Consider the following 27,299-nt stretch of genomic DNA (forward strand, 5'->3'; position numbering starts at 1 on the left):
CTGCTCACGCTGTCTCTCTCTCTCTCTCTCCTAGAGATAAATAAAACATAAGAAAGAAAAGAAAGAAAGAAAGGAAAGAAAGGAAAGAAAGGAAAGAAAAGAAAGGAAGGAAGGAAGGAAGGAAGGAAGGAAGAAAGAAAGAAAGAAAGGAAGAAAGAGAAAAGGCAGGGAAGAATGGGGAATGCCCTGGGGACACAGTTGAAGGAGTGTGAACAGTGAATGCTGCAGAGGTTTCCTCTGAAAATAGCCTGAAGCCTCAGGTTGGGCAAGTCCTTCTGGCAGGGTGAGGTGTTGGCTTTATAGCAGGGGAGAGGACAGTCCGTGCTAGATATTGTAATTATTTAATCCTCCCAACCACCTTAGTGTGTGGGGGGTGCTATTATCAGTCCTCACTATAGACAGAAAACAGCTCAGAGTGGTTCAATAATTTGCCCAAGGTCGTGCTGGTATTTCTGACTCCACTTGGTCCCTTCTACCCAGGATCTGCACCACGGATGACCACTTAGCTCTCATCCCATTTGCAGTATCTATTTTTTTTTTTAAGGTTTATTTATTTTTTCTTGAGAGACAGCGAGCACAAGCAGGGGAGGGGCAGAGAGGGAGAGGGAGACACAGAACCCAAAGCAGGCTCCAGGCTCTGAGCTGTCAGCACACAGCCCCACGTGGGGCTGGAACCCACAGCGTGATGTCATGACCTGAGCGGAAGTCAGAGGCTGAGCCCACCGAGCCACCCAGGCGCCCCCATTTGCAATATCTAAAAATGAATAGCAAGGAGATAAGGGTGTTACCACAGAGCAACCTAGGACTAGTCCTGCCCCTCTAGAACTCAACCATGTCTTTGAAGCCGGCACAATCCTGCAACCCTGGAGTCGCACCGAACACCTTGAGCGTGGAAGCACCCAGGGGCCTGCACGCATGCGCGAGGCCAGGGGCTAGGGGCGGGCGGGGTGGGAGCCCAAGGGGGCGGGGTCAAGGCTCGCGCCTGCTTCTCCGCTTTCGAAAGTTACCTGGCTGGTGGGGGCTGGGGTTAAGGGAGTTACCAGCTGCGCGCGCGCCGGCCCCGCCCCCAACCTCTTCAGGCACCTGTTGGCTCGAGGGCCTACTCGGCCGCAGCTGCCATCCAATAGGCAGCCTCCCCGACCCAAGAAGACCCCGCCCACCCCCAGGATCCACCAATCCGAGAATGGCTGCGGCCTCTCTTCCTCAAAGGGCCCGCCCCTCCCGGCGCTTCTTCCGGGTGGGGCCCCGGGCGGAGGAGATGGCTCCCTGGGCGCTCCTCAGCCCAGGGGTCCTGGTGCGGACTGGGCACACTGTGCTGACCTGGGGGATCACGCTCGTACTCTTCCTGCACGATACCGGTGAGCCGGACCCCGCGCGACCCCGGACCCACCCTATTCCTCGTGGTTCCCCAGACGTTTGGGTCTCACTGGGTTCCCTGCTGAAGTCCCAGAAATCCCTGGATTCACCCGACTTCCGCCAGCTCCTGAGCCTCTTCTCCATCTGTCATTCCAAGAGCCACTTGCTTTGTGCCTAATACCCAGTTGATCCCTAATTAATCCCAGCATCTTCCTGATCCCTGCCAGATGCCCTGCCCATCCCAGGACCCAACCGGTGCCCACCAGATCCGACGACGGACTTGAGCCCCCATCTCCCCTGATCCCGAGACCCACCCGGTCCTTCCCAGGATTTGACTCCCAAACGTCCCTCCGTAAGATTCCGAGGATCAAGTAGATCAAGGACTGGCACCCCGCCCACCTCCATGGCCACTAGCGGCCCAAGTCCAGGCTCTCCACCTTCCAGGGCAAGAGAACACAGAAGGGAGCGGCCTGTCCCTCATTTCTCCATCCTCACTTCTTGCCCTGAGTCCTCGTCCACCTCACTGACCCGCCCCCACTAACATCCTTCCCCTCTTTACCTGGCAGGCTGCTTCCAGCCCAAGTTCTCAGCCTCACTGCCACTCAGGGAAGTCTCACTCCTGCCTCCTGGCTCCAGCCTCAGCCCCTGGACTGGGGGTGTTCACTTTTCTCCCAATACCTTCTTAAGTCTCCTCCACCGCTTTCACCCTTAAGCCTAAACACCTGCTCAGTGTTTTCATCAGAAAAGACCCCCCCCACCCCACTTTCCTTCTCTGCTCCTTTTCACATCCAAGGGGGTACCAAAGCTGTCCACACTCTGTGATCTAACTGTCCCACACCCTCACGCCTCACCTCCTCCCTCCATCCCCCCCATCTTAATTCACTTCCATGAGTTGGGCCCTTCCTGGCCCTGCCCTCCTTTGTCTCTATCACATGGGCATATCAGACCTAGCTGATCGCTCCCTGTCATGGAGCCAAAATCAGGGACCCCTCCTCCCTCTCCCCTACATCCAGTCAAGTCTGGCCCCTTCACTCCCTTACCCCTTATCTATCAAGCCCTTTGTCTCCACTCTTCCTGCCAGTGCCTTTGTCTGGCTACCCTCCTCTCCCTCCTGGATAGGCTCTGCCCCTAGGCTTCCCCCTGCTCCCCTATCCATCTTTCCTCCAGCAGCAGCAGGAAGGTTCTCAGAAACAGATCTGACCCTATAACCTTCCATGGCTCCCTACTGCCCTACAGATAGAATCCAAATGGAGTTTTTTTTTGGGGGGGGGGGTGCTGGGCCCAAACTCCTCCCTCCTGTGCTCTATGCAGTGGCCACACTTGACCACTCAATACACCCCATCTCCAGGCCTTTGCTCAGCCAGGGACATACTCCCCACCTCCAGATACACCCCTACAACGCGGCCTCCTGTTCGGCTCTGGCCCCAGCCTCACTCTCCTTCTCCGGCCTCCCCAGCGCTGCGGCAGTGGGAAGAGCAGGGGGAGCTGCTCCTGCCCCTCACCTTCCTGCTCCTCGTACTGGGTTCCCTGCTGCTCTACCTGGCCGTGTCGCTAATGGACCCGGGCTATGTGAATGTCCAGCCCCAGCCCCAGGTAACCAGGGGGTACCCTGGGAGCCTGAACCCTTGCTTCCACCAACGGGACACCCAAGGCCCCTGTAACAGTTCTTGCGCCAGGATCTATGCGGAGGGCTTTCCTGGGGCACCTCGGCGAATCCTCTTAGCAGCCCTGCAACCCCTTCCTCCAATGAGGAAATTGCCAAGGCCCAGCGAAACGACTGTGACAGAGGTCACAGCTTCACTCAGGCCTGGGCACTGTGCCCCACCCTACCGCCTCCGTTACACTGGGGGTGGGCCCCGCATGCACCCCCAGGGCTAAGCTGGCCCCCCAGGGAAACGTGCACGAGTGCCATCTCCCTCCCAGCCTTATACCCCCTCCCCCGTTTGCAGGAGGAGGCCAAGGAGGAGCAGACAGCCATGGTTCCTCAAGCCGTCCCCCTTCGGCGCTGCAGATACTGCCTGGTGCTGGTGGGTGACCAGGGACCTCCACGGGAGGGCGCAGGGGCAAGGTCTCGGAGACTCCTTGACCTCCCGCCTCCCCCCCCCACTCCTGCTGTGGCCTCCCCCCTCCAGGATGCCCTCCCAGATTGGGGCCCCAGCCTCCTGGCCTCATCACTCCCCTCAGTCATGAGCCCAGAGGGGGGCCGACATTGAGCCCACCTCCCTCCGTGCCCACAGCAGCCCCTGCGGGCCCGGCACTGCCGTGAGTGCCGCCGCTGCGTCCGCCGCTACGACCACCACTGCCCCTGGATGGAGAACTGCGTGGGGGAGCGCAACCACCCACTCTTCGTGGCCTACCTGGCGCTGCAGCTGGTGGTGCTTCTGTGGGGCCTGTACCTGGCGTGGTGGGTTCCGGCGCTGCCCTGGGTGTGGGGGTAGGGCGGGCAGCATGCACCTAGGAGGTGCCTCTTTAAGTGCCTCGGGCCTTCTCCCAAACAGCCTGCCCAGCGGGGGCTCCTTGGGGCACCCCTGCCCTCCCCCCCCCCCAGCCTTGGTCTCTGTCTCCGTCCTGCCCCGCAGGTCTGGCCTCCATTTCTTCCGGCCCTGGGGGCTGTGGCTGCGGTCCAGCGGGCTGCTGTGTGCCACCTTCCTGCTGCTGTCCCTCTTCTCTCTGGTGGCCGGCCTGCTCCTCGCCTCGCACCTCTACCTGGTGGCCAGCAACACCACCACCTGGGAGTTCATCTCCTCGCACCGCATTGCCTACCTCCGCCAGCGCCCCAGCAACCCCTTTGACCGCGGCCTGACCCGCAACCTGGCCCACTTCTTCTGTGGATGGCCCTCCGGGTCCTGGGAGACCCTGTGGGCCGAGGGGGAGGAGGAGGGCGAGGAGGGCAGCAGCCAGGCTGTGTAGGGTTGCTGGAGGCAAGGCCACCTTCTTGTGCCTGCAAACAGAGGGGCCGCCCCCACCTGGGGGTCAGCCTTCGGAGGGCCTGGGGCTCTTCGCTCCTGCCCGCTCCTCCCAGGCCTCGGCAGAGCCGAATGACAGAACCCTGCCTCAGTGGGCAGTCCTGCCCTCTGAAGGAAGGAGGCAGAGGACCCGTGGAGGGCTTGGGCACAAGCAACCTGGGCTTCCCAGACCCCCACCCCGCCCCCCAAGCCAGGATGCCTCCAGTGCACCGTTTTATAAGTTTAATCATCCAAAAAGCGAGTCAAATATTAAAAAACCAAACCAAATTCTTCCTTGCTGTGCCATCCTTCCTGGTCCAGGCCTCCCAGGAGATGGAGGGGGGGCGGAGGGGAGGGGATGCTGCCCAGTAACTGAGCAAAGCCCCCCACAAGCAGCCCCGCAGCTGCCACTTCGAGACCCAAGGCCCACGAATACCCAGCAAGGCCTGGGCCTCCAAAGCAGGGCACGCGGCTGGGCAGACGGGGCGGACACGCCAGAGAGGCCGTCAGGGCCCCAGGAATCCCTCTGACACAAAGTCGAAGTCCCGGAAGGCAGCCTGCTGGCGCGCCGTCAGGGGGCTGCGGGGGTCAGGCGGGGTCAGGGCCGGCGGCAACCCCGTGAACTCGCCCTCGAAGTACCGCAGGTCCGTAGGGCCACGGAGGGTGGGCAGGAAGGGGGGCTGGACGGTGCGGGCGAGCAGGGCCTGCCAGTTGGTGGTCTGGGGGCGAGGGCAGAGCTGCCTGAGACAAGGGCCCAGCGACCCACATGGCCAGGCGACACCTCCCACCGTGCCGGGCACCTGGGGCCACTCACCCTGAAGAAAGGCTGGGTCTTGATCTCCTCAGCATCCCGCTCACCCGCCCCGAGGCGCTGCTCCGGGCACTTCTGGAGGAGCTGGGCAAGAGGTCTGGGGTTCACGGAGGGCACTGCCCACCTGCCCAGGTGTCCCAAAGGGGCTGGACTACAGGGGCCCGGCGAAGATGGGTGGGGACAGGGCAGCTGCAGCCCAGCCCGGCCCCCACGGTGATTACCTTCCGAATGAGCTCCAGCCCTTGCACCGACAGAAAGTGGGGATACGGGGCATCCGCGTTGACAATGCAGTCAAATACCTCCTCCTCAGTGTCCCCAGGGAATGGGCACTATGGGGAAGTGGGCTCAGCAGGCTGCATGGGCCACCCCCACCCTGCCCCAACCTAGAGGCTCCGGCAGTCCGGGTCCAGTGCTCACCTCGCCCACCAACATCTCATAGAGCAGCACACCCAACCCCCACCAGTCCACGGCCCGTGTGTAGGCCTCCTGGGTCAGCACTTCCGGGGCCAGGAACTCCGGGGTGCCGCAGAAGGTGCTTGTCCGGTCCCCGAAGCCGATCCCTGCAAACCAGCACCCACACTGATGCCGGCCCGACGGGTCTCATCCGCATAACCTCAGTTGTAAGAATCAACAGCCAACTCCTATGACCTCAGGTACCGCAGGGCAAGCCAAACCCTGTGCCGAGCCCTGCCCTGAACTTTTGGAGGTGGGGACAGTTTTTATGCCACCTCACAGGAGGACACAGAGCCTCAGCCAAGCTCACAAAGAAAGGAGAACCCGATGCCCCCTCCCATCCCGCATACACACTCTCTCCCCTGGCTGAGGGCAAGCTGGGGCTCTTTGAGTCTCTAGGGCTGGGAAGGAAGCACCAGTGTGCCCAGCGGTCCCTGGAACGCAGGCCGGGGTGAGTAGGGGAGGCCACCTGCCCACTACCCTGCTGGCCTGCGCTGGGCAAGCAAGGCTGGAGGACACGGGATCCTGGACAGGAAGCGCCCACCTTCCTTACACAGCCCGAAGTCCGCGATCTTCAGGAAACCCTGGGCGTCCAGCAGAAGGTTGTCCAACTTAAGGTCCCTGAGGGCGAGGGGGGCAGATCGAAGGAGCCCAGGAGCATCGCAGGAGGAGGGCAGCCTCTGCTCCTTCACCTACCCCGCCCCCCAGCACCTCTGGGGCAAGTTACCTATAAATGATCTTCATCTCGTGTAAGAACTGCAACCCAAGGACCACACAGGCCAGGTAGAACCTATGGGTGGTGTAGGGGGTAGTTCAGGGCCAGGACTTTGCGGGGGGGACAGGGCAGGGAGGCACCAGGATGGCCATGGCTAGAGATTCCTGGATGTCCCAGCCAGAGTCAGCTTGGACGAAAGCCTGATGCCAGGGGTTAGGGGGTGGGGAGAGTAGGTGCTTCTCCGGACAGTGGCCCCAAGGTTGCTGCCCACTGACAGCCTACCCTTCTTGGGCTCTTTGATTGTGCCAGGAAAGATGCCATGTGTTCTGATGCCTTCCTCTCCTACCTCCTCCCAGCCACCTGCTGTTGATAGTCATCATGTCTATTTTTCAGATACGGATCTGAGACTCCAGGTAAGTGATGCCCCCCCGGGGTCACAGAGCTATTGGCAGACTTAGACTCCAGAGCCTCCATTCTGGTGGGCAAGAAATAACGCCAGCTGCCATCACTTACTGTTGACTGGTTCCTGCGCCCAACAGTTTAGTAAACATTATGTCCATCTACACCACAAGCCTATGAAAGAGTTATTATCAGTCCATTCACAGCCGCATAAACTGTGGCCCAAGGTCACAATGCTTTGGGAGTGAGAAGACAGGTGATAATCAGGATCTGAGCCAAGGCCTCCCTGACTCCACACTCTTCTGCTGATGCGTACCCTGGAGGAAGCGGGATGAAGGGAGCGGGCATAGGGAATCAGGGAAGGCTCAATGGAAGAGGCAGACGAGGGATGGGAACCCACCGTGCCTGGGGCTCAGGGAACACATCCTCATGGATCTGCATCATGAGGTCACCACCAGGCGCAAACTCAGTCACGAAGCAGGCGTGGCTGGAGGTCTGGAAGCAGGCAAGGAGGGACAGCAGGAAGGGGTGCCCCGTGCGGCCCACAGCCTCCAGGATGCGTTTCTCGCAGTACAGGCTGCGGAGGGCCGGGGGTGGGTTTTAGAGGGAAGAAACCCCTCTGCTGGCTGCACCCTGCCACCCACACAACACCCTTGGCTCTCTGGGTCTTAAGTGAAAATGCCAGGCAGGTAGAATGATGCTTTCTACGTATTGGGCAGAGAGAAGAGGCGACCTGCCCGAGAGCACGTGGTCAACAACTGCAGGTGCTCAAAAGAGAACTCAGGACTGGCTGGCCCCCGAGGGTCACCTCTTCAAAGTCCCAGGAGCACTCAGCTGCCCCGGCCAGCCATCCAGGGTCCCCTCCAGGGCTAGGTGCCCACTGTCCTGACTACACACCTCTCCATCTCGTCCCGGTTCAGCACCTCGTGCTTCTTCAGCGCTTTGATGGCATAGTATTTCCCTGTCCCCTTGAACTGGACCAGGAGGACCTGGGAACCAGAGAGAGCTTGGGCTCCAGGTGGACAGCGCAGGGGAGTCTTTGCTTCCCCCACCCACTGCCCCGTGGGTCACAGCATTCCCCCCCCAGCTCAGGTGCTGGGGTCCACTCACCCCTTTCCACAGCACCCTCCTCACCCCCCCTACCTTCCCGAAGTGTCCCCGGCCCAGCACGGCCAAGCAGCGGAAGTCCTGAAGCCGGGGGGGTTTCCTGCAAGAGACAAGCACAGGAAGCCCCCTGGGGACAAGAGCTGGGCCTCCACGAGGTGCTCCAAACCCTCCAGGCCTGGTCCCGGGCTGTCCCCACCAATAAGGCTGGAAAGCCTAGGGGTGGGGGACGGGGGCGGGGGTCCTGGGCCAGCAGTTTCCTAGAGTCTAGAACGCAGCTAGAGCTCAGTAAGACGGGTGTCAGGAGTAAGGACCTGAGCGCAAGGAGCATCAGGTGATGTGTGGATGGACACGCAAACACCCAAGTGAGCAGACAGATGCCTCAAGCATAGAAGTGAGCCTGATGGCCGTACCTGGTGGCAGAGGCTGGAAGCGACGGCCCGAGTCGAGTCCTGGGCTCCATGTGGGGGCGTTTGGTGCGCTGTGAGGGCAGAGGGGCTCAGAGCAGAGCAGGGCTTCCTTCCCCGTTTCCCTCCAGCCCTGCCATCCCCACCCCAGCAGCCCCCAGGACTGCCGGCACCCCCTCACCGGTATCTCCTCGAGGGTTGGCTCCCGGGGCAGGTAGAGGCGTGGGGGCTTGGGCGGGGGCTTCGGCTCTTCTCCCAAGGGGCTCTTCTTGGGTGGGAAATTGCTGTGTGGAGAAAGCAGACGTGCGGCAGGGCACGGGCAGATGGAACAGCTGTGGGGACGGCCCCACCATGATGCCAAGAGACAGACGGAGGGTCACAGGGAACAGAAAGACGCCAGCTGCACGTGGTGGGAGGCAATCGTGTCAGAGAAGCAGGCAGCCACGGCGAGGTGGCTCCTCACCTGGGCGAGGCAGGGTGGGCAGCTGCCCGGGGCGTGGCCGGGGTCTGGGGGCACGTTTTGGGGGGGCTGATCGTGCTTGGGGAGCTGCAGGGGGGCAGCAGGTTCATGACCAAGCGTCCCCAGGCCGCCATGTTGAGATTCATCTGCGAAGCCCTCAGAAAGTCCTGACCTGGGACAACAAGGCGGGGCTCAGTCCCACGGCCCTCCAAGGACCCCACCCTGCCCCCTAATTGCACAGCCCCCCTCCCATCCACACCTCTGCGTTTACAGAAAATGCGTTTCTGCCTCTGCAGCCGGGGCCTCCTCTCAATGACAGGGTCACAGAAGGTCACCTGCGTGGACAGAGGGTGGGCTGGAGACCAGTCCCCTCCCACTCCAACTGCCACCAGGGTACCTCCCTGGCCTCCAGGATTCCAGCCTAAGCCCCCGGCGTCAATGCTGCAAAAGCCAGAGGGGCCCAGAGGGATGGATTCAATGTCCACCTTGGTACCAGTGGGGAAACTGAGGCCCAGAGAAGAGAGACATTTATCCAGGGTCACTCATGAGGCTAGGCAAGTCAGGACCCAAGATAACAGGCCTCTGGGCCCCCATGCGATCCCCAGAGAGGGGCTGGGAATCCTTAGTTCTTGGACACCTCCTCCCTCCGGCCCTCAATTTCTCCTCCTCTGTGTGGATGAATCAAATAGTTTCGAAGGCCCTACTAGCTCGGACGGAGCCGGGGCCCGTGTCATCAGGGTGCAGGGTAGGGAGCACCTGGGTAAAGAGCAGCCCCTGGGGCACCAGACTGAGGGAGAGCTGGTGACAAGCGTTGTCCAGGAAGTCCTCTAGCCGCAGGAAGGCCACGCCACACAGCTGCCGCCAGTCTCGCCAGTGCACCCCAATCTCCAGCTCCCGGGCCTGCGTTGGGGAGCCCAGGTTGAGGAGTGGGGCACGTGTCCCTTCTCGGCCAGCTTTCCGTTCCGCGACCCAAAGTCACCCCCGCCCGCACCAGGGCCAGCCTCACCCGCTCCAGGGGGACAATAAAGGTCTGGTCCCAGGACTGCTTGGCCACCGGCCCCCAGCCGGTCTGGCCCACGACACGATTGTCCACCTTCAGCACAGCCAGCACCTCACCTGCAGGGACAGAGACGGAGCTCAGGGCAGGCGAGGAGGAGAGGGCAGGTGCTCTCCCCCAGCTCTCCGCAGCCCCCTACTCACTGGCCAGGTCTCCACCACGCGGCTGCTTGGCCTTGCCCCGAAGCCAGCCCTGCGAGGGGCTCCCGGCCAGCGCAGCCACCGGGGAGCGTCCAGGCACAGCCGTCAGCAGCTGCTCACAGCCCAGGAGGCGGACCTCCAGCGTCCCTGCGGGGAGCATGGGGGAAACACTGTCAAACCTCTGCTACATCCAGGTCCCCTGGGGCCCCAGGAAAGCTACCTTCTCCTGAAGATGGCTGAACCCAGACCTTGCCCCCATTAGTTGAGGTGTTGAGCCAGGAGACCGGACATAAAGTGGCCCCAAGTAGTCAGCCGATTTTAGACGTTTTAATAAGCCATTCACCCCCACCAACTCCCCCAGCTTGTGTGCGCAGCCAACTCCCCAAAGCCCTTCAAGACTACGCATAGACACCACCTCCTCCAGGAAGCATTCCTCGATTCCCCAACACCAGGTCAGGAGGCCCATGCAGCCCCTGTACTTCCCCTTCTCAGCTCTGCTCACAACGGGATGTGGCCTGTCTAACCTTGAACCAGCTGAGCGGGACGGTGCTGGGCAAGGTAGGAAGTTTAGGGTTTCCAAAGTCAACATGCTCAGATGATTTGTTGGTTACAATTCAGCCACCGCTACCGGGTGACGGATCCAGCTCAGGGATAAGAAGGAACTTTCTAGTAGTCCAAACTTCCCAGGACTGGGTGCCCAAGGCCTCCAGGGCTGTGGGGTCCCCTAACACTGGCACTTTACACATGGTCATGGCTATTCGCTTAAATAATAGCTTCACCAATGCGGTGCTGACCGGCACTGTGCCTAGCGTTTCACGTGCAACGACTCACTGAATTTTCACGGCAACCCCACGAAGGAGGTGCTGTTATCACCCCCATTTTACAGACGGCTAAACTAAGGGTCCAAAGAAGGGAAGTCAGTTGCCCCAGCTCACATAGCTCGGGGGTGGTTGGACCCGGATTGAAACTCCTCTCCAAAGTCCTCCCCCTCTGTGTTCCAGGATGCGCTTTGGAAGGAAGGCAGAGCCCTGAAGTGGGGGGGACTGACGCCCGGCTACCTGTCACGGCGGTGGGCTTCACGAGCACCCCTGAAGGCTGGGGGCTCCCAGACCCAGCAGTGCGCAGCTCCTGGGCCACTCTGCCACGCAGAGGATCAGCAAGAGGCAATCCCTCCAGCAGCTGCTCCAAGGCCAGCCGCAGGAGATCCAGTTTCTGGGAGGACTCCAGGAGCTGGGCCTGAGCCTGCAGAGGAGATCGGGCAGGAGGGACAAGCCGGTGAAGCACAGCGGCCAGGGGACGGTGGCTCAGGCCGCCTGGAGACACACCCCCACCCCTCCCCGCTATGGGGTCCAGACAGAACGTGCCTCCTCTTTCCCCACTGCCACCCCTCACATCCCGCCCGCGATGCCTCCCGCTATGGCGGAGGGTGGTGTGGAGACAGACAGACACTCAGAAAGAGGCAGCGATGGGGGCGTCTGGGGGGCTCAGTCAGTTAAGCGTCCGACTTCGGCTCAGGTCATGATCTCACGGTTTGTGGGTTCGAGCCCCGCATCGGGCTCTGTGCTGACAGCTCAGAGCCTGGAGCCTGCTTCGGATTCTGTGTCTCCCTCTCTCTCTGACCCCCCACTGCTCATGCTGTTTCTATCTCTCTCTCAAAAATAAATAAAACATTTAAAAAAATTTAAAAAAAGAAAGAAAGAAAGAGGCAGCGATGGGAGGGGACCATGGCCTGACCTCAGCCAGTGCCTTCCGGTCTTGTGCCCGCCGGCCACCCAGCAGCTTCACCACGTTCTTGGCACCCTCGGCCACAGCAGCCTCGATGCGCAGTCGATGCCTTAGCTCCTCTGCCAGCAGCTCAGGACCTGCAAGGAGGCAGTCAGCCCCCAAGCCCTGGCCTGCCCTGCCCTGCCCTGCCCTGCCCTGCCTGTCCCTGCCCTGCCCGTCCCTGCCTGTCCCTGCTTCCCAAACCTCACCTGGTTCAGGGGACCCGCTGGCTTCCAGGCTGCTGATCTTCATTCGCAGCAGGGCCACCTTCAGCTGGCTGTCCTGCAGCATCTGCTGGGCAGCCGCCAGGAGCTTCCTCTCCTAGGGGGTCATGACATACGCCCCATTGGACCAGGGCCGGCCCAGAGCCTCCCCAGGCAGACCAAGGTGGAGGCCAAGCCCCCCTTGTTAGCCTAGATCTAGGGCAGGGCCTCCCCCATCAGATGAGACAAGGGCCAAGGTCAAGCTTGCCACACCATGTCAGAGTCCAGCTCCCCACATCATTCTGGGAGTTGGGACTGGGGTGGAGGGGCTTCCCTACTAGACTGGGCTAGGATTTCCCCATTTGACCGAGTTGTGCCTTGTCTGTTAGATTAAGTGTTCAAGCCGTGCCTCCCCAACCAAGCTGGGATTTGGGGCTGTGCCTCCCCCATCAGACTAAGGGTTAAGATTGTATCCGCTTTACAGGGTCATTGGCACTCTCTATCAGAATGGGGGCTGAAAGCCCAGTCTCTCCCCATCAGACCCCAGGAGCCTTACCTTGGGCGTGCCACTGGCATAGGTGTGCGTCATGTTCTCCGCCCCCTGCTTCACCTTCAGCTCTACCTGCAGCTGCCTCTGTAGAGCCTCCAGGTGCCGAGCCCTGGGCTGCTCAGCAGGCGGCTGGGGTCCCGGGGCCGCAGGTTCTGTGCCTAGCGTGGGGCACACGAACCCCTTACCCAGAGCCGAGAGACTCCAACCCTATGACCTTGCTCTCCCCACCTCCCACCCCCGCTCTCTTCTTGTCTCAGGGGACACCTGAGGAGGCTCTGAGAGGGGTCAGGGCAAAGGTCGAGAAGCTGGGTGGGCCCAGCGCCTCTTGTCCCCAAGGGCCTGCTCAGACTCCTCACTCACCAGCCAGGTCAGGCCCAGGGCCCGGCAGCAGGATCCGTGCGTGCAGCGCCCTCAGCTCTCCGTGCAGCTGCTCCAGGCGGCGGTTGGAGGCGCGCAGCAGCTGCTGTACGTGGCCCAAGTGGCGGCGGTCCGTGGCCACCCTCCGCAGGTTCTCTACACCCTCCTTGATTTTCAGCTCCTTCTGGATGGCCCGGCGGATCGCCTCTTTCTCATCCTCTGGGGGCCGCTGGTAGGCCCCAGACTGTGGAAGGGCCAAGGAGTCATGCCCTCGGTCCCGCCAGCGGCCTCACATCTCCACCAATAGAGAGGAAGGCGTGCTCGGCACCCAGGGAATCCCTGACCATGCAGCTAGTACCCCTGGGCCAGACAGAAACCCCAAAGCTCTGCAGCCTGCCCACGCTCCTGTCCCCGCCCATTAGGGAGAAGGGAGAGGGATAAATTGTTAATTGTTTGCAGTGGACTCTTGAACAACACAGGTTTGAACTGCATGGGTCCACTTATAAGCAAATTTTTTTTTTTTTTTTTTTAGTTTATTTATTTTGAGAGAGAACAGAGAGAGTGTGAGCAGGGGAGGGGCAGAGAGAGAGACAGAGAGGGAGAGAGAATCCCAAGTAGGCTCTGTGCTGTCAGCACGCAGAGCCCAACGCAGGGCCCGAGCTCACTACCTGTGAGATCATGACCTGGACCGAAATCAAGACTCAGATGCTTAACTGACTGAGCCCACCCAGGTGATCCTACATGCAAATTATTTTCAACTGTAAAAGCAAATTTGTTTACAGAACCATAAATGTATGTATTTTCTCTTCCTTATGACTTTCTTAATATTTCCTTTTCTCTAGCTTACTTTATTATAAGAATAACGTATGATACATATGATGTAGAAAATATGTGTTAGCCAACTGTTGATGGTATCGGTAAGGCTATTATTAGTTAAGTCTGGGGGGAGTCAAAAGTTATATGCAAATTTTCAACTGCCGGGGCAGTCGGCGCCCCCAACCCCTGTGTTGTTCAAAAGTCAATGGCACATGGCGCTAGTGGGTGCCAGGGTCTATTCTCAGAACTTTGCATACATTCATCTGTCAGTCTGCACAAGAATCCCATGAGGATGGTGCAGGTACTATCCCCATTTTACAGATGAGGAAGCCGGAACACAGAAAGATTAAGGAATTTGCCCAAGGTCACAACACCGAGAAGGAGATGCCAGTCTCTCCCTGCCAACCACGCTTAATCAGGCTGCTTAAGGTTGCGATCCCAGCTAAGGCTTGGGGCCAGCAAAGAGGCTAGGGAACTACCCAAGGTCACAGAGAGAGGGCAGCCAGAAGGCTGAGTCGGGGCCAGTGATGTTCCCTCAGGTAGCAGAGCAGAGGCACAGAGAGAAGCTGAGGAGGTCTCTGGGGGCCACTCCCAGCTCAGCTACTGGGCGGAGGTAGAGACTCTCTCACTCCTTCACCCCAGGTTGGAGCAAGGAAGAGGAAAATCTCAGAAGCCGACATTTCAGACCAACCAGTGCCAAAGCCGACCTCAGCACAGGGTCGCCCACGATGCCCTCCACTCCCCATGGACCCCCGTGCGGCCTCCACCTTACCTCTCGGCTCTCCATCTCCTGAGCCCAGTGTGAGGGGTACCACCCCAGCCTCAGGGAACCCCCCACCCCAGGCCTGGGCTGGCCCTCTGGCCTGGCTGTCAGAGGGCAGGGGCGGGGCTCAGGAAATCCTCTGAGGGCCCTAGGCCAGAGGGCCAGAGCCAAAGGCCTGAGCAAACAAAGATCCCATGGAGCGGAGGGCCCGGCCACTGGGGTCCTGAGTCACCCAGCTGCCGCTGCTGGGCGGAGGTTCACAGGAAACTGGAAAATGTGTACAAGCCACTGCTGGAACAGGCGGGGGGGACCTCCGGAGGAAGGGGTGGGAGGGGGCAGACGCAGTGCTTAAGGTTGTTGCCACCGATGGGGTGGGGGCGCTCAGGGAGTCTTCTGGAAGGCACTTTGCCTTTGAGCATAACCCCTGGTCCTGTCTGCTCTGGGCTGGAATCGTGCCACGTGCACGCGCGCCTCCCCCTTTCTGCTCTACAGCGGGGACCCTATCTTCTACACAGATGCAATGACCCCACCCCATTTGCTCTGGGTAGACCTGAACCCCTCCCTCCTCAGTAACAGCTTTGGCCGCTGTGTCCACCAGCACGTATCGCCAGCGCTGGCAGGAACCCCGCCCCCCTCGCCATTTGGACTGGAACCCTCTGTGTACCCGGAGGTTCCTGCCCAGGTGCTGGGCCAGCCCCCCCGCCCCCTCCCGCCCATCTCCATGTGCCCTATCCCCACATGCCTTTGTGATCTGGGAAAGACCCCTCCAGTGCGCAGAGACTGGCCCCCTCCCGGGCCTCCCTCTCCATGCACACACATTCCTCTCCCCCCCACCCCCTCCCCGGACTCGTCCCAAGCTGCCCCCATGGTCCCTTTTGCTTTCCAGGCAGGTTCCCACCGGTCTTAACAGTCCTACCTGTGAGAATCGACTTGGGGGAACTTTAGGGCCCATCCCGGTGGCCCTGACTGCGGATTCAGACGTGCTCATGCGCTGGCCTCACTAGAGGCTCTGAGTCACTTGGGGGTGATCTGGGGACGTTTCCAGGGGGCACGAACGACTCACCCCCATGCTCAGGTCTGCCCCGCGAGGTGTAGCGAAGCGCGGGGCAGGGGGCGGGAAGGGAGGGACCCGGGAGGGGTTGGGGGTCGGATCTAGGGGACGCGACCGGAGCTTGTGGCGCCCGCGGCGTGAATGAGACTCCCCGACCCCCTTGGCCCGCGCCCGCAGCCCGGCCTCTCCGGGCGCCGTTCACCTGCCGCGGCGCCCCCTCCTCCATGGCTCCGCTCCGGCCGCTCGGCCCCTCCTCTCGACCACCGCCGTTCCGGAAGCCCCGGCCCCTCCGCCAGGACTTTCAAACTTGAAACTTCCCGGGAAGGGGAGCCGGAGCAGCGGGATCGGGCGCCCCCTCCCGAGGTCCGCTGGCCCTCGCAGGACCTGGGAGCAGCGCCGCCTCTCGGCCGCGAGGGGTCGGCGCCGGGGGGACCCCGCTCCGCAACCGCAGGCCCCCGCCTCTCCCCGGCTGGGACGTTCCGCGGGCTCTGGGGCCCAGCGCCCCTTTCCCGAGGCCGCTGACCCCCGCCCCGGGGTAGAAGGGCAGGAAGGGACATTTCCCGAGCCGGGGTGCTCTAGCTGCCCTAAGGGGCGGCCGAGGGGCGAGAGCGCCGCCTGCCGGCCGCGGAACGCCGCCAGCGCGTCCGGGCGGCTCCGGGCTGGGTCAGCCCCCTTCCTCCGAGCCCCGCCACCACCTGGTTCCCGCCCCTAAGTTTCTCTTCGTCTTGGATCGTTGGTGTAAAATGGGCTAGTCCCCAACCAGTCGCCCCTACGGAGTCTCGGCCTTGTCTAGAGTCACTTTAAGAACGTAAAGCCTCATCCAAAGCCTGCCAAATCACAAACGACAGATGAAGAAACCAAACCCTCTCCGGCCACCGCCAGCCAGAGTGTTTTCTGTTTCAGTCAGTCACCCTGCCTCTCTTGTCCTAAAGAACCCATCTAAGCAGAAGACACATTGAAACTCTAGGAAATAGCCATTACTTCAGGAAAGCCAAAATGTGGGCACTGCCCTGGCAATGGCTTGTCATCCCTGTGTAAGGAATCCTAATGGGGCGCCTGGGTGGCTCAGTCGGTCATGATCCCACGGTTTGTGGGTTCGAGCCCCGCCTCAGGCTCTGTGCTGACAGCTCAGAGCCTGGAGCCTGCTTCAGAGTCTGTGTCTCCCTTTCTCTCTGACCCTCCCCTGCTCGTGCTGTCTCTCTCTCTCAAAAATAAATAAAACATTTATTTTAAAAAGCAATCCTAGTATCCTTGCTAACCAGCACTGTGCTAGCACATCACAAAGGAGCCTGGTCCAAAGGGCTGCAAGTGAGCAGGGGTCAAATATGGAAGGTGGGTGATTTGCTGACTTGGAATAGGTGCCCTCCAGTGCTTTCACAGAGAGAAACCAGGCCCGGTCCCCTCTGCTCTGACCACCTCCCTCACAATGGAGTGAGAAAAGTGATGCAGGCAGGCCACAGACAATCCTGCGTCACCCTGCAAATGACACCAACATAAGCAAAGGAAACTTGGTTTGGTAGGGTACATGCCTACACTTCATAATCAGAGGCAAGCGCAGCCACTTTCACTCATATGCACATCAGAGTTACCAAGGGCTTAGACAGTAATAGCACGTAGTAGGCTCTTTTAAATGGGAATTATCACAGTGCACTGGGGTGAATGTTAATCATAATTTAGAAGCAAAAAGGCTATCTATCAGCTTCTGACTGCAGGTCATAGGTTTGAGGGAAAGAAGGCACAAACTAGCAAAGCTCCCCTTTTCAGGAGGGTGACTATCTCCCATCTTGAGAATCATTTATCTACTCCTACAGCCAAGAAAGTGGAATTATGTGGAAGAACTCAGAAATGATTTCCCAAGTTTGCTGTGTGTTTCACTGGCTCACTGGTCAATAAGGGAAGTTCAGAAGTAGCAGAATCCATGAACCCCAGGCTGGGCAAACCCACAAGGAACCTCCAGGCTGATGGAGGAGTCTGACCAGAGAGCTGCTTCCTGTGTCTGATGGCGAGTGTACTTCATGAAACTAACGCAGGAAAACTGAAGTTCACATTCACATTCACCATCCAGTGGACAGTGAATGGTGCAAACAACTCTCTAGCTAATTGGCTGTTCAAAATGTAAAAACACCAACCCGAAAGGAAAGTAAAACTTCCTAGCAGTGTACATTTTTTCCCTTTCTATATTTTTTTTCCTTCCCCGTATTGTAAGCACCAAGCCACCTACGTTTTAGATTCGCCTTTCTTTGGTAGTAGGAGTACACAGCGTCACCAACTAATCAGCTTGGCACATACCCTCCACTATTCTAATCACAAAACTGCAATCCTTTTCCCCTCCGACCTGTTAAGGAGTAAACTTGTCTTCACGAACAGTCACACATTCAGAAGGAAATGGTGGTCGCTGCTGGGGTGGGAGTGGGGGCCGGGAAAGACTTAAAAAATGATTAAGATGCCCGCTCTAAAGAATTGGAATGGCTATTCATTGGTCTCCTAAGAACTTGTCTTGATCTTCCGGAAATCCTCAGTCTTCACCCTTTGCAACAGAATTCCATTCTTGCATGAGCCAGAAAGAGTTCATAGTAAAACCTAACAGAAAAGGCAGAAAAAACCAAACCTCTTTCTGGCACCAAGTGAAGCCACGAAACCAGTTGTTACAAAGCAGTAATGGTAATAAAGACTACCAAAAATGAATCCAGAAACACCAGTGACTAAAATCCTCTGAAGCCCAAAAGGCCCCCCAAACCCATCAAGTCAAAAACTTGTAACTTAAATCTCACAGCCAGAGCTACCCCAAGTGAAACAGGCTTTAGCAAATGTCAGCCTGAGAAGACAGGCAGGCTTGTGGACCAGTTAAACTACATCCTAGAGCCAGAGCTGGGTGAAACCGTAGGGGCAGGGCACAGAGGTCAGGGAACAGTTAAGTCTTTTAGAAATCAGGACATCATCGGAGAAACAAATAATCTCAAGTGTAGGGATGGTCTAAAATAGAACATTCCGTGGGGTTTGAAGTTAAATGTAAACATGTATTACCAGCTACCATCTTCCATGCCCCAGTTCATGTAGCTCGTCCCTCATAAACAAGTTTGGCACAGCTTTGGACGAGGGTGTCCCCTTCCCAGAGAAAACTACAAGTCAGTATTTATTTACCTTTTTCCTTTGAAATGCCCTTGTAGGAAAGGAGCTTTAAGCCATTCATCTGGCACTTTACACACTTGCCTAAGGGTCAGCCTGAGAACTACTTTTGCAGTCGGGCCCAAAGCACATTTGCTACTTCGTGGCCACTTTCCCCCCCTTTCCTTTCTCCCCGCCTAGCATTCCTTCACACCATTCACAGGCACAGGGCAATCTAAAAGGTGATGGCCAAGAGGAGGTGGGGGGGGCTTTTATCTTTTAAGGACTATGTTTTTAACTACATTCCCAAAAGTAAAAGAACATTTTACGGTCTGATTAAATGGGACCTATAACCTGAGAGCAGCAGCCTACTACCTCACCAGCCCGTCAGCTTTAGTAAAGCTGTTAACTCTGTGAAACAAAAATTACAGGCTGACTTAATGAGTAACTCATTCAAGGGACTCTTTTTCCCCCTTCGTGAAGAGTCTTTTAAATGCTGCGACTTCGATATGAAAATGCTCACCCCCTTCACGAACTGACATTCCCAAGAAGTTATTTTCCCATGACCCTTAGACACACCCTAATGGATAGAGGTTACCTCTGCTATACTGAACGACTTGAGTCTACTACCCCCTCCCCCGGTCACTATGAACGCAAGCCACACAGAAAACCTAGCTTATCATCTCAATCCAAAAGCAAGTAACATTTCTCTACAAAACAAGGAGAATGACCCCAGTCAAAAAAAATCTTTATGTTCCTTTATTGGAGCAAGATTCCTGACCGGTATACAGTGATGTATATTACTGAACATGACCTGTGCAGAAATTACATACTATCCATCTAGACAGGTTTTCATTACACTTTGCCTATCGATGGAATAGTTCCATTTATAAAGTTTTATACATCAAAAAGCTTTGAATTTGACCAAGCTGTCCATGAATTCACCTCTGAAAAAGTTAAGTGGCATTTAATTTTAGCTACTATAATTTACAGCATTAAAAAGCTTATGCATTAGGTAGCTTCCCAAAACGTTACTCTATGCACAATGGCATTTAGCAGAGCTGAGCCCGTCCTTCTCACCCCGATTCACACAGACAGGCCTCACTTGAAAGCTGTGTGCTAAATAGCTAGTACGTTGAGACAAAAGTACTCCTGAGTTTACCACCAATAGGGACTTCTTGTCTGAGAGTCTGTCTTCTCAGCCACATTTCACGGTGCCAGTGAAGACACGCCAGCAACTGCCCTGTGTGTAGTTCGGCATTAGAGCACCAGGTCTGTCTGACGGCGGTGGCAGGCACTATTATTATATCCATGTAAATAAAGGCCCATTTTTTAAAATGCCAATTTGAGATACAAATCAAGGGCACAACATAATCAGAACTGACTGCTGAGCAATCTGGTACCCCGAATGAGGTGGAAGATTTCAGAAACTGACGGCAAATCATACCCATGATGGTTCCCGGATTTGGAGACATTAATACATTGATTAAAATCCCTTTCTCGGTCCACACAAGCCCTGAGGTCACCCTGCAAAGTGCGTATCAAAAAATACGGAGTCAGGGTGACAAAGTTTGACAATACGTTATACAAGTCAAACTTGGAAATCATAATTAAATACATCTGTTCTGAGAGAAAAGCATCAAATCCTTTGTGTACACATTTAGTTTTATTGTAACAAAGCAACTTGTACACTTTTAACGTTTAAAACTGAGCATCTTTCCTTTCCAGTGAAACAAAAAGAAAATTTAAAAATAAACAGGAACAAAATTACAAGAGAATGTCAATTCCAAATAAGATCCTACGGGTTCTGCTGATTCTCCCATCGAGTGGCAGGGCTCAAGTCATCATTAGGAGAGAATTTTATTTTAAAAGTGTCATCTTCAACTGCAAGGATGTCCGTTAAACATCACAATTAAACATGCCAAAGGAGAAGCCATGTTGTCAAAATGCCCACTTAACCCACCCAAACATCTCAAACCCACCCTTTGCTGACCTTCTATAACCCCATTTTTTTAAAGTTTTTTTTTCTTTTTTTAAACAAGAGAAAGTAGACAGATACATGTTGGTAAATGCTAACTGTCCATATTCACATAGAGACACAGTGTAATCTCTGAGCCCAATATACAGAGAAAGGAGGAAAAAAGCTAGAATTCTATGCACTACTACACAGGGGCCTAGCACCCTCCAGCTTCCAGCAGAGCTAAGGGAGCAGAAGGGTTTTCTTTTTTCCCACAGAGCACGGTGGTGTTGATTCCATAGTTTTTGTTGAGACAGGAAGGGATAAAAATGAATTTGGAACAGAAAGGGGTAGAGATTCTTTTCCCACTGTATTCTGCTCAAGGTATTTCCCCCCAAAATAAGTTGAGAACCATGTATAAAGGGAGAGAAAAGAGACTTCAAAAAACAGGGCGAATGAGCACAAGAGGAGGAGGGGGAAAAAAAAAAAGACTGCAAGTTGCTCCCAGGGACTGGAGAAAATTAAAAAAGGAAGGTTGGAATCCATCAGTGTTCCATTAGTCATCTTCTCCTTCATCCTCCTGTAAGAAAGAAAGTGGGCAGTTAATCTTCAGGGTTAACTCTAAGGTCATTCCCCAACATTCTCACGGACACTTAGGGACTTCCGCAGAACACACTGATGCGCTATGAGGACATGTCATTTTACGAATGAACCTACGAATCAGTCTGCATCAAATCTCAATTAAAAGACCCAGTGATGCTCTTTCATATAAATTAGTTTAACTTTTCAGCACTAACCGAAACCTCTGACCTCTGTCACACCAAGTAAAACAAACCAAAAACCAACCTATTTCAACCTGACTAGAAGAGTTCCAGTGTTTGTCCAAAACCGGCAAACCTGCTATTTAGATTTCTCAGAATTTGACCGGCTGCACATATCCGTATCACTTTCATTAAGCACAAGTTAGGGGACGGACAGGACAGAGTACTAACCACAAAAGCGGAACTAGTTATAGTTAAAAATCACTGCTATAAGGACCTTATTAAAATTTTCCTCCATCTCAAACAAAAAATTAGCTCATCTCACCTACAAATCCTCGAAGTTGGTCACACCTCTATTATGTATATTATACAATATATGTGACCCACAAAACAACAAGGTAAATTCTTTCCAGATTATCCTTTTTGGACTTAACCAAACCAAATTTTCTTTTACCTCTCCTTCCTCCCCCTCATCATCATCTTCATCTTCTTCACCTTCATCCTCATCTCCTTCTTCATCAATATCTTCCAATCCTTCCTCCTCTTCATCATCATCATCATCTTCTTCTCCTTCCCCTTCTTCATCATCCATATCAGGAACCTTCAATAAAAAAACAAAAAACAAGTTACCTTAGGAACTCATTTTCCAACAAATGACACAGATAAAACCCTGAATAAAAAAAACATTCTTGACTTACCAAGTAGTACTGTAATGGATTTGGCCAAATATCATCTTTGATGACCTCTCCTAACTCATCTGCACCTGCATCAGAATGGTCAGTAAACCAGGTAAAAAAGCTCTCTGGTTCCTCATGCTGTCTCTTCCTGCTGGCTTTATTCTGCGTTTGACTTGAACGTTTCGTCAAATCCTAAACAAAGACAGAAGAACTCTTGACGTAGGTTCTTCACAGCACTTAAAATCCACCATAACTTCAGATTTTAACACAAAGCGGGGGGGGGGGGGGGGGGGGATCACACTAGTGTATTATCCACACTCATTATCTAAAAGAAATTATAAAACGTATACCAGATAAAAACAAAGTCCTAAGATTCTACGTCTGCAAAGACTTGTCAAATTTGTACAAGCTTTTCCCGCAAAGGCACCATCTAAATTTTGGCTTCTTTACAAAATTAGTTCCACTTTGATAACCAGTACCCACAACGCAGTATAACTGAAAAGGGGCTCACCGCATAAATGTAGATATAAATGCAGTCTAGCAACTACCAAGCCATTTGAAAAGCTCGATAACCAGTGTAGAAATAAACTTTAGCCTGTTTCTTGAAAAACTTGCACTATAATTTGACAGCTCCCAGCTACTGTATCTGGCTTTAACACACTAGAGTTTTCTACATTTTAAGGGTTTGCAATGAGCACATTACCAAAGCATGGAGTACTTGGTAAGTGGTTCAACTAAACCAAAATACACAAAATGATACTTCTGCCCAACTTTCCTCAAATACCTTTCCAGATTTCCATTTGATTTCAGTGGACTTTGAAGATGGATCACCGCTCTCATTCAGATGAAATTCTTTGGAGAGAACTTTATTTTCGAAGTAAGGGTTTTCATCAAAATACTGCAATAAAGGATTAAGAATTGGAAATCAACACAAACAGCCCTTCTAACCAAAGCTCAAATTAATTTCCACAGTGGAAAAAAGATTAGTTACCGATACTTACAAAATCTATTCTGTAACCTGATTTAATATCTTCAAATTCTGTCACTTCAACTCTTGTCAAATAATGCAGCGCCTCCTCGTCCTCCTCCCCAAGCAGTGCTGACACTGGTCCAGCAGATTATAGGAAACAAACAAGAAACAGACAATCTTAACAATCCAAGTGATGCCTTTTAAAACTTCCCAAAGTTAGTGAGCATCTTTGACTTCATAAATCCATTCATGCAAACCAGATGGCTCAGTGTCAGAGCTGTCACTCTCTTTTACCAAGTAATTATGGAGAATCTCAAGTTAGGACATAGGTGTCTTCTAAACAGAGAAAGCATTAAACGCAAGCCTCCCAAGCATTTTAATCTCTGCATGTAACCAACATGTAGGACTAAGTTCTCAAGCGAAGTCCCTCCACTCTTTAACAAATGGACATCCTGGACCCCGCAATAGGGCTCTGCCACAACATACCTTGTGGATGGTTGACAAATGTTGTTACCCAAAAATTTGGGATTTTGGCGATCAATTCCGACCTCTTCTGAAAAAACGGTTGGCGGAGTTTGTTATATTTCTGTTCTACTTTCAAAATCTCCTCACTGGCTTGTTCATTAAGTCTGAAGCAAATGAAAAACTATGTTGACAATTATGGTATTTGACAAATACAAAAACTGCTCAAACTACAGAATATTTACCTGCTAACTTTAGAACAGTATAAAGTACTCAACTCATAATAACCAAAACACCTAGGTTTTTGCAGTGAGAGCTGTCAAAGCTAAGATGACAAATTGAGCTACTTCACCAACAGACACTCAATAGTTGACAGTTCCCAAAGTGCCCCAAATAAGCATTTTGGTAACACTGTGTATTTAAGTTGCCAACTCTATCTCCAGGCTAACATCAACTGTTTCCCTCAAGCAGATTAAGTTTAAAAAAAAAAGAAAGAAAGAAAGAAAGAAAATAGAAGAGGAAAGAAAGAAAGAGAGAAAGAAAGAGAAAAAGAGAGAGAGAGAGAGAGAGAGAGAGAGAGAGAGAGAGAAAAGTTGCTTATCAAGTAACAAAGTTATAACCCAAGCTGGAGCAACACTGATGCCTTAAGGCCAAACTATCAGAAGCCCCAGGCACTGCAATTCAGACAACTTGTAGCCTCTGAAAGCAAATCCCAAGGTCAATTAATGTACTTCCTTTCTTCAGAAACTTTTAAATCAACATACAGTATTTCACAGAATAGTAACACCAAACTTTCAAAAATATTTCCAACTAAGTAAGAATCATCTCCACTTGGCCAGCGGATACAGATTTGACCATAGTTTCAATGATTACCAGACCGGAAGCTGCATCTCAAAAAACTTCTCCAAAGTACACTAAGAAAAACTTTACCTGTCTATTTCATTTTGTACTTCATCAATATGTTCAATTGCTTCTTGCTGTTCTTTTTCTGCAAGAAAAGATGTATAGGACTCAATACTAATTAGAACATAAAATTAGTTTTCCTGATGTTAACACACAATCCGTGATGTCACGTACATCAATAAAGCAGTGTTTAAGAAAGAAACTGCCTACTACATGGCATGCTCTCCACGTGCTCACGACTGTGGCTAACAAATTATTTTTTAATTAAGACTATTCACAAATCACACAATCTGCTAAGCTACTCAAGTTTGCAGCACTTTTTCAAGAGTTCCCTTACAAAAAGGAGGCCAATTATTAAAGTTTCTATTATGAAAGGTAATGAATAAGCCTTGTTCTGGAATTCTTACTGTTTGCTATTCATCACGTTATATACCTGCAACACAATCGTGCCAGCTGTTAAGTCCAATACGGAAGCTAACCCATGACCATAACAAAAAATGAGGGCACCACCTATCTGAGCCGTAGGATCACTTTTTACACAAAGTTGAAAATACTGCTCGGTATCGATCACAATTAAGACACCAGACATGCCCGACAGATAAAGACCTGGGATCTGCCCAACCATCGTAAACACTCGATTTTACCTTCTTAGAACAGGAACCCTCAGATTCGACCCTGACCTTTCTCTCCCCTCCAACCCAATTTCAGGCGGGCTTATCTCAGATGCGGCCCCACACTTACAGGAAGCAAGCATGAAGTCAGAAAACTATGAGCCACAGAGGGTAGAGGAGGAAAAGGGGGTGTGCTACGGAAGAGGTGCCCTTTTGTCCGGTGGCGGCTGCAGAACCTACAAAGCTAAGTGGGCGTGAAGGGGCCTGATCGCGCGGTTCATTTCCGGTAACCATCCCGGGTTTTGCAGCCCCCCTGCCGCGAAAGCCTTTACTGCCAAGGCTGGAAGGTTCGCTCCGGGCCATTGTAAAGCCCCTCCGACACGCCGGCCGCCGGGCCAGGCTGCCCAGCGCTCTGCCGCGACGGGGTGGCCGCCCCACGTGGGAAGTGTGCCCGGGGCCGGCCAGAGCATCTTCCTGGGCGCCCGGGGCCCGGTGCTCGGCCAGCCGCGTGCTTCCCCGCGCCCCCACCCCGCCCCAGCTCGAGGCGGAGGGCCGCGCCGGGGCCGGCCTCCGGGTGCGGGTGCGGGTGCGCCGCCCGCAGGCCGGGCGCGAAGGGGGAGCCGCGCGGAGGCCCGGCCGCGGGGCCGCGTCCGGCCGCACCATGTGGCGGCGGCGGCGGCTGATGGGAGCGAGGCATCATGGCGGAGCACAATAAAGAGAGGCTTCTCGGGAGGGAGGGAGGGGGAGGAGAGCGAGGGAGGGGGGAGAGGAAGGGGGGGTCTCCTCCGCCCGCGCCGAGCAGGCCGCAGCGCCCCCGCCTCGCAGCGCCGTCCGCCGCCGCGGCGCCACCCCGGCCCCGGCCCCGCGCGCACAAAAAAGGGCGCCGAGGCGCGCGCCGGCCCGTCCGCCCAGCGCCCCCCGCGCGCCCCGGGCCCCGCCGGCGGCCTCCGGGCCGGGCGGGCGGCGAAGATGGCGGCGCGGGCCGGCCCCCGCCTCGCCTGCTCCTCACCTGAGGTCTCGTCGGCCCCGTCGTGGTTGGAGTTGAGCTCCTTTTTACTGACTTTGGCCGCCGGCGCCGACATGGTGCTGCTCCGCGGTCGGGGGGGAGCGGGGAGGGGGGAGAGAAGGGAAGGCGAAGGGGGCGGGCAGCGGCTTCCCCTCACGCCACACGCGCGGGCGCTCGCTCGGTCCGGCCGCCTCCTCCCGGCGCTCGCTAGCTCGCTCGCTCTCCCTCCCCCTGGCTCGCGCGCGCTGCCCTCGCGGCCTGACGACGAGGGAGGGGCTGGGGCGGCGTGCCGGGCCCCGGCCCGGGCTCCTGCTTACGGAGGGGAGGCGGCGGCGGGCGGGCAGGCGGCTCGGCTCCTTCACTCACGCTCCGCGGTCCAGCTCGCTGCTCGCTCTCCCCGAGCCGCCTCCTCCTCCACCTCCTCCTCACCGCGAGGGGCGGGCGGCAGGGCGCAGGCGCGCCAGGCCCCGCGCGTACGCCCCGCCCCCGGCCGGAGAGGCTCGCGCCGCCTCGCCATTGGCCCGGGCGCCGGGACGAGGGGGCGGAGCCGCGGCGAGGAGACACAGGGCCTGGCCGAGAGGCGGGAGGAAGGAACGCCGCGACGTACGGGGCCGGCCCCCCGCGCCGCGCTCCCCTCCCCCGCTCTCCCCTTCTCCAGCCCGACCCGGGACATTTGCGCGCTACGGGCGCGCGGCGGCCCGAGGGGCGGGGCCTTGCCGGGCTGCGTGCAGGCCCCCCGGCGGGCGCGTCACGTGGTGGCGGAGCGGCTTCCCTTCTCCGTGGGGTGGCGCGGGGCGCGGAGGAGAGGGGCGTTACAGCCCCCCAGAAGTGCAGGCCTTGTAGTAGCCTAGCTTCGCACCGGGGCCCAGAAGTACACCCGCCCCGGGTTCGGCGCCCCGGGCCGCTGCTGGGGCATCCTTCTTCGTGGGTGAAGGAAGGCGGCATCTCCATCCTATTTTCCAGCTGGGGACGGTGCCCTGCGGACTCAGGCTTGTTTGTAAACCCCGAAGCTCTCCAGTCCGCTTTCAGGGCCTTTTCCTGGCTTCTAGTCCAAGCTCTGCCCAGAAGGCTGTGTGCACTTGGGCAAGTCACTTTTCTCCTCTGTACCTGTTTCTGTTATGAAATCATATAATGCAAAAAAAAAAAAGACTAAAACGGGGGGGGTGCGGGGGCTGGGGAATTGTATCAGTGGTGACTTTTAAGAAGGGCCACGCCACACTGGAAACCTGAGGGCAAGAAGTTGCCACGTTCGCAGCGGATTTGTTGGGGGGTTTTTTGTTTTTTTTGTTTTTTTTCTTCCCAAGTCGGTGCTTAAATGCTTGCTGGAAACAGCAGGGTGCTAAGCGCCAGTCCCAGCAACAGGAGTAAGTCTCACAGAGGCGCACAACTGCCCGAAGGAAGACCGTAGGCGGTGTTAAGTTCATTTCAGGCAGTCAGAGATAGGGCCTACACCACTTTGCGTTAGAGTTCAACTCTTGAACCACTGAGTTAAGGTC

The 27,299-nt window shown here is 55.6% G+C and overlaps 3 protein-coding genes across 7 annotated transcripts; 1 reads left to right on the forward strand and 2 right to left on the reverse strand.

Moving 5' to 3' along the window:
* Positions 1–1,214: 1,214 nt before the first annotated feature.
* Positions 1,215–4,589, forward strand: ZDHHC12 (zinc finger DHHC-type palmitoyltransferase 12). 3 transcript variants are annotated; one of them, XM_039229672.1, is made up of 5 exons: positions 1,215–1,358; positions 2,813–2,949; positions 3,306–3,383; positions 3,594–3,759; positions 3,957–4,255. In XM_039229672.1, the coding sequence occupies exons 1-5, from the start codon at positions 1,259–1,261 to the stop codon at positions 4,157–4,159; spliced, it is 684 nt and encodes a 227-aa protein (XP_039085603.1). In that variant the 5' UTR covers positions 1,215–1,258; the 3' UTR covers positions 4,160–4,255. The 3 variants fall into 3 exon arrangements, with proteins under 3 accessions (XP_039085603.1, XP_039085602.1, XP_039085601.1); XM_039229671.1 differs by having other exon boundaries at positions 1,216–1,358; positions 3,597–3,760; positions 3,936–4,589; XM_039229670.1 differs by having other exon boundaries at positions 1,217–1,358; positions 3,594–3,760; positions 3,936–4,589.
* PKN3 (protein kinase N3) lies at positions 4,531–15,720 on the reverse strand. 2 transcript variants are annotated; one of them, XM_039229668.1, is made up of 22 exons: positions 15,554–15,720; positions 12,725–12,965; positions 12,371–12,522; positions 11,821–11,932; positions 11,582–11,709; positions 10,906–11,089; positions 9,851–9,994; positions 9,657–9,766; positions 9,407–9,550; positions 8,910–8,985; positions 8,654–8,822; positions 8,372–8,474; positions 8,197–8,264; positions 7,823–7,886; positions 7,577–7,668; positions 7,080–7,256; positions 6,293–6,355; positions 6,110–6,186; positions 5,530–5,672; positions 5,334–5,441; positions 5,116–5,196; positions 4,531–5,020 (listed from the first exon to the last, which is right to left on the reverse strand). In XM_039229668.1, the coding sequence occupies exons 1-22, from the start codon at positions 15,575–15,577 to the stop codon at positions 4,808–4,810; spliced, it is 2,673 nt and encodes an 890-aa protein (XP_039085599.1). In that variant the 5' UTR covers positions 15,578–15,720; the 3' UTR covers positions 4,531–4,807. The 2 variants fall into 2 exon arrangements, with proteins under 2 accessions (XP_039085599.1, XP_039085600.1); XM_039229669.1 differs by lacking the exon at positions 15,554–15,720 and adding an exon at positions 14,310–14,764.
* Positions 15,721–19,199: 3,479 nt separating this feature from the next.
* On the reverse strand, positions 19,200–26,245 carry SET (SET nuclear proto-oncogene). 2 transcript variants are annotated; one of them, XM_039229642.1, is made up of 8 exons: positions 25,807–26,245; positions 24,214–24,271; positions 23,308–23,450; positions 22,853–22,956; positions 22,636–22,749; positions 21,873–22,043; positions 21,670–21,775; positions 19,200–20,993 (listed from the first exon to the last, which is right to left on the reverse strand). In XM_039229642.1, the coding sequence occupies exons 1-8, from the start codon at positions 25,877–25,879 to the stop codon at positions 20,986–20,988; spliced, it is 777 nt and encodes a 258-aa protein (XP_039085573.1). In that variant the 5' UTR covers positions 25,880–26,245; the 3' UTR covers positions 19,200–20,985. The 2 variants fall into 2 exon arrangements, with proteins under 2 accessions (XP_039085573.1, XP_039085572.1); XM_039229641.1 differs by having other exon boundaries at positions 21,629–21,775.
* Between the last annotated feature and the right edge of the window lie 1,054 nt (positions 26,246–27,299).

This window comes from Hyaena hyaena, unplaced genomic scaffold (genome assembly GCF_003009895.1).
Source record: "Hyaena hyaena isolate Hyena2069 unplaced genomic scaffold, ASM300989v1 scaffold_38, whole genome shotgun sequence".
NCBI lineage: Eukaryota > Metazoa > Chordata > Mammalia > Carnivora > Hyaenidae > Hyaena > Hyaena hyaena.

Excerpts from the sequence above, each read along its gene's own strand:
- ZDHHC12 (XM_039229670.1), top strand. The coding sequence starts at position 1,259 with ATGGCTCCCTGGGCGCTCCTCAGCCCAGGGGTCCTGGTGCGGACTGGG. Across the intron at positions 1,359-2,812 it reads ACTCTTCCTGCACGATACCG|CGCTGCGGCAGTGGGAAGAG; the intron begins GTGAGCCGGACC and ends CGGCCTCCCCAG. Across the intron at positions 2,950-3,305 it reads ATGTCCAGCCCCAGCCCCAG|GAGGAGGCCAAGGAGGAGCA; the intron begins GTAACCAGGGGG and ends CCCCGTTTGCAG.
- PKN3 (XM_039229668.1), bottom strand. The coding sequence starts at position 15,577 with ATGGAGGAGGGGGCGCCGCGGCAG. Across the intron at positions 8,265-8,371 it reads CAACCCTCGAGGAGATACCG|CGCACCAAACGCCCCCACAT; the intron begins GTGAGGGGGTGC and ends CTGCCCTCACAG. Across the intron at positions 7,887-8,196 it reads CTTCCAGCCTCTGCCACCAG|GAAACCCCCCCGGCTTCAGG; the intron begins GTACGGCCATCA and ends TGTCTCTTGCAG.
- SET (XM_039229641.1), bottom strand. The coding sequence starts at position 25,879 with ATGTCGGCGCCGGCGGCCAAAGTCAGTAAAAAGGAGCTCAACTCCAAC. Across the intron at positions 23,451-24,213 it reads GTACAAAATGAAATAGACAG|ACTTAATGAACAAGCCAGTG; the intron begins GTAAAGTTTTTC and ends CATTTGCTTCAG. Across the intron at positions 21,776-21,872 it reads ATCCATTACAGTACTACTTG|GTTCCTGATATGGATGATGA; the intron begins GTAAGTCAAGAA and ends TTTTTATTGAAG.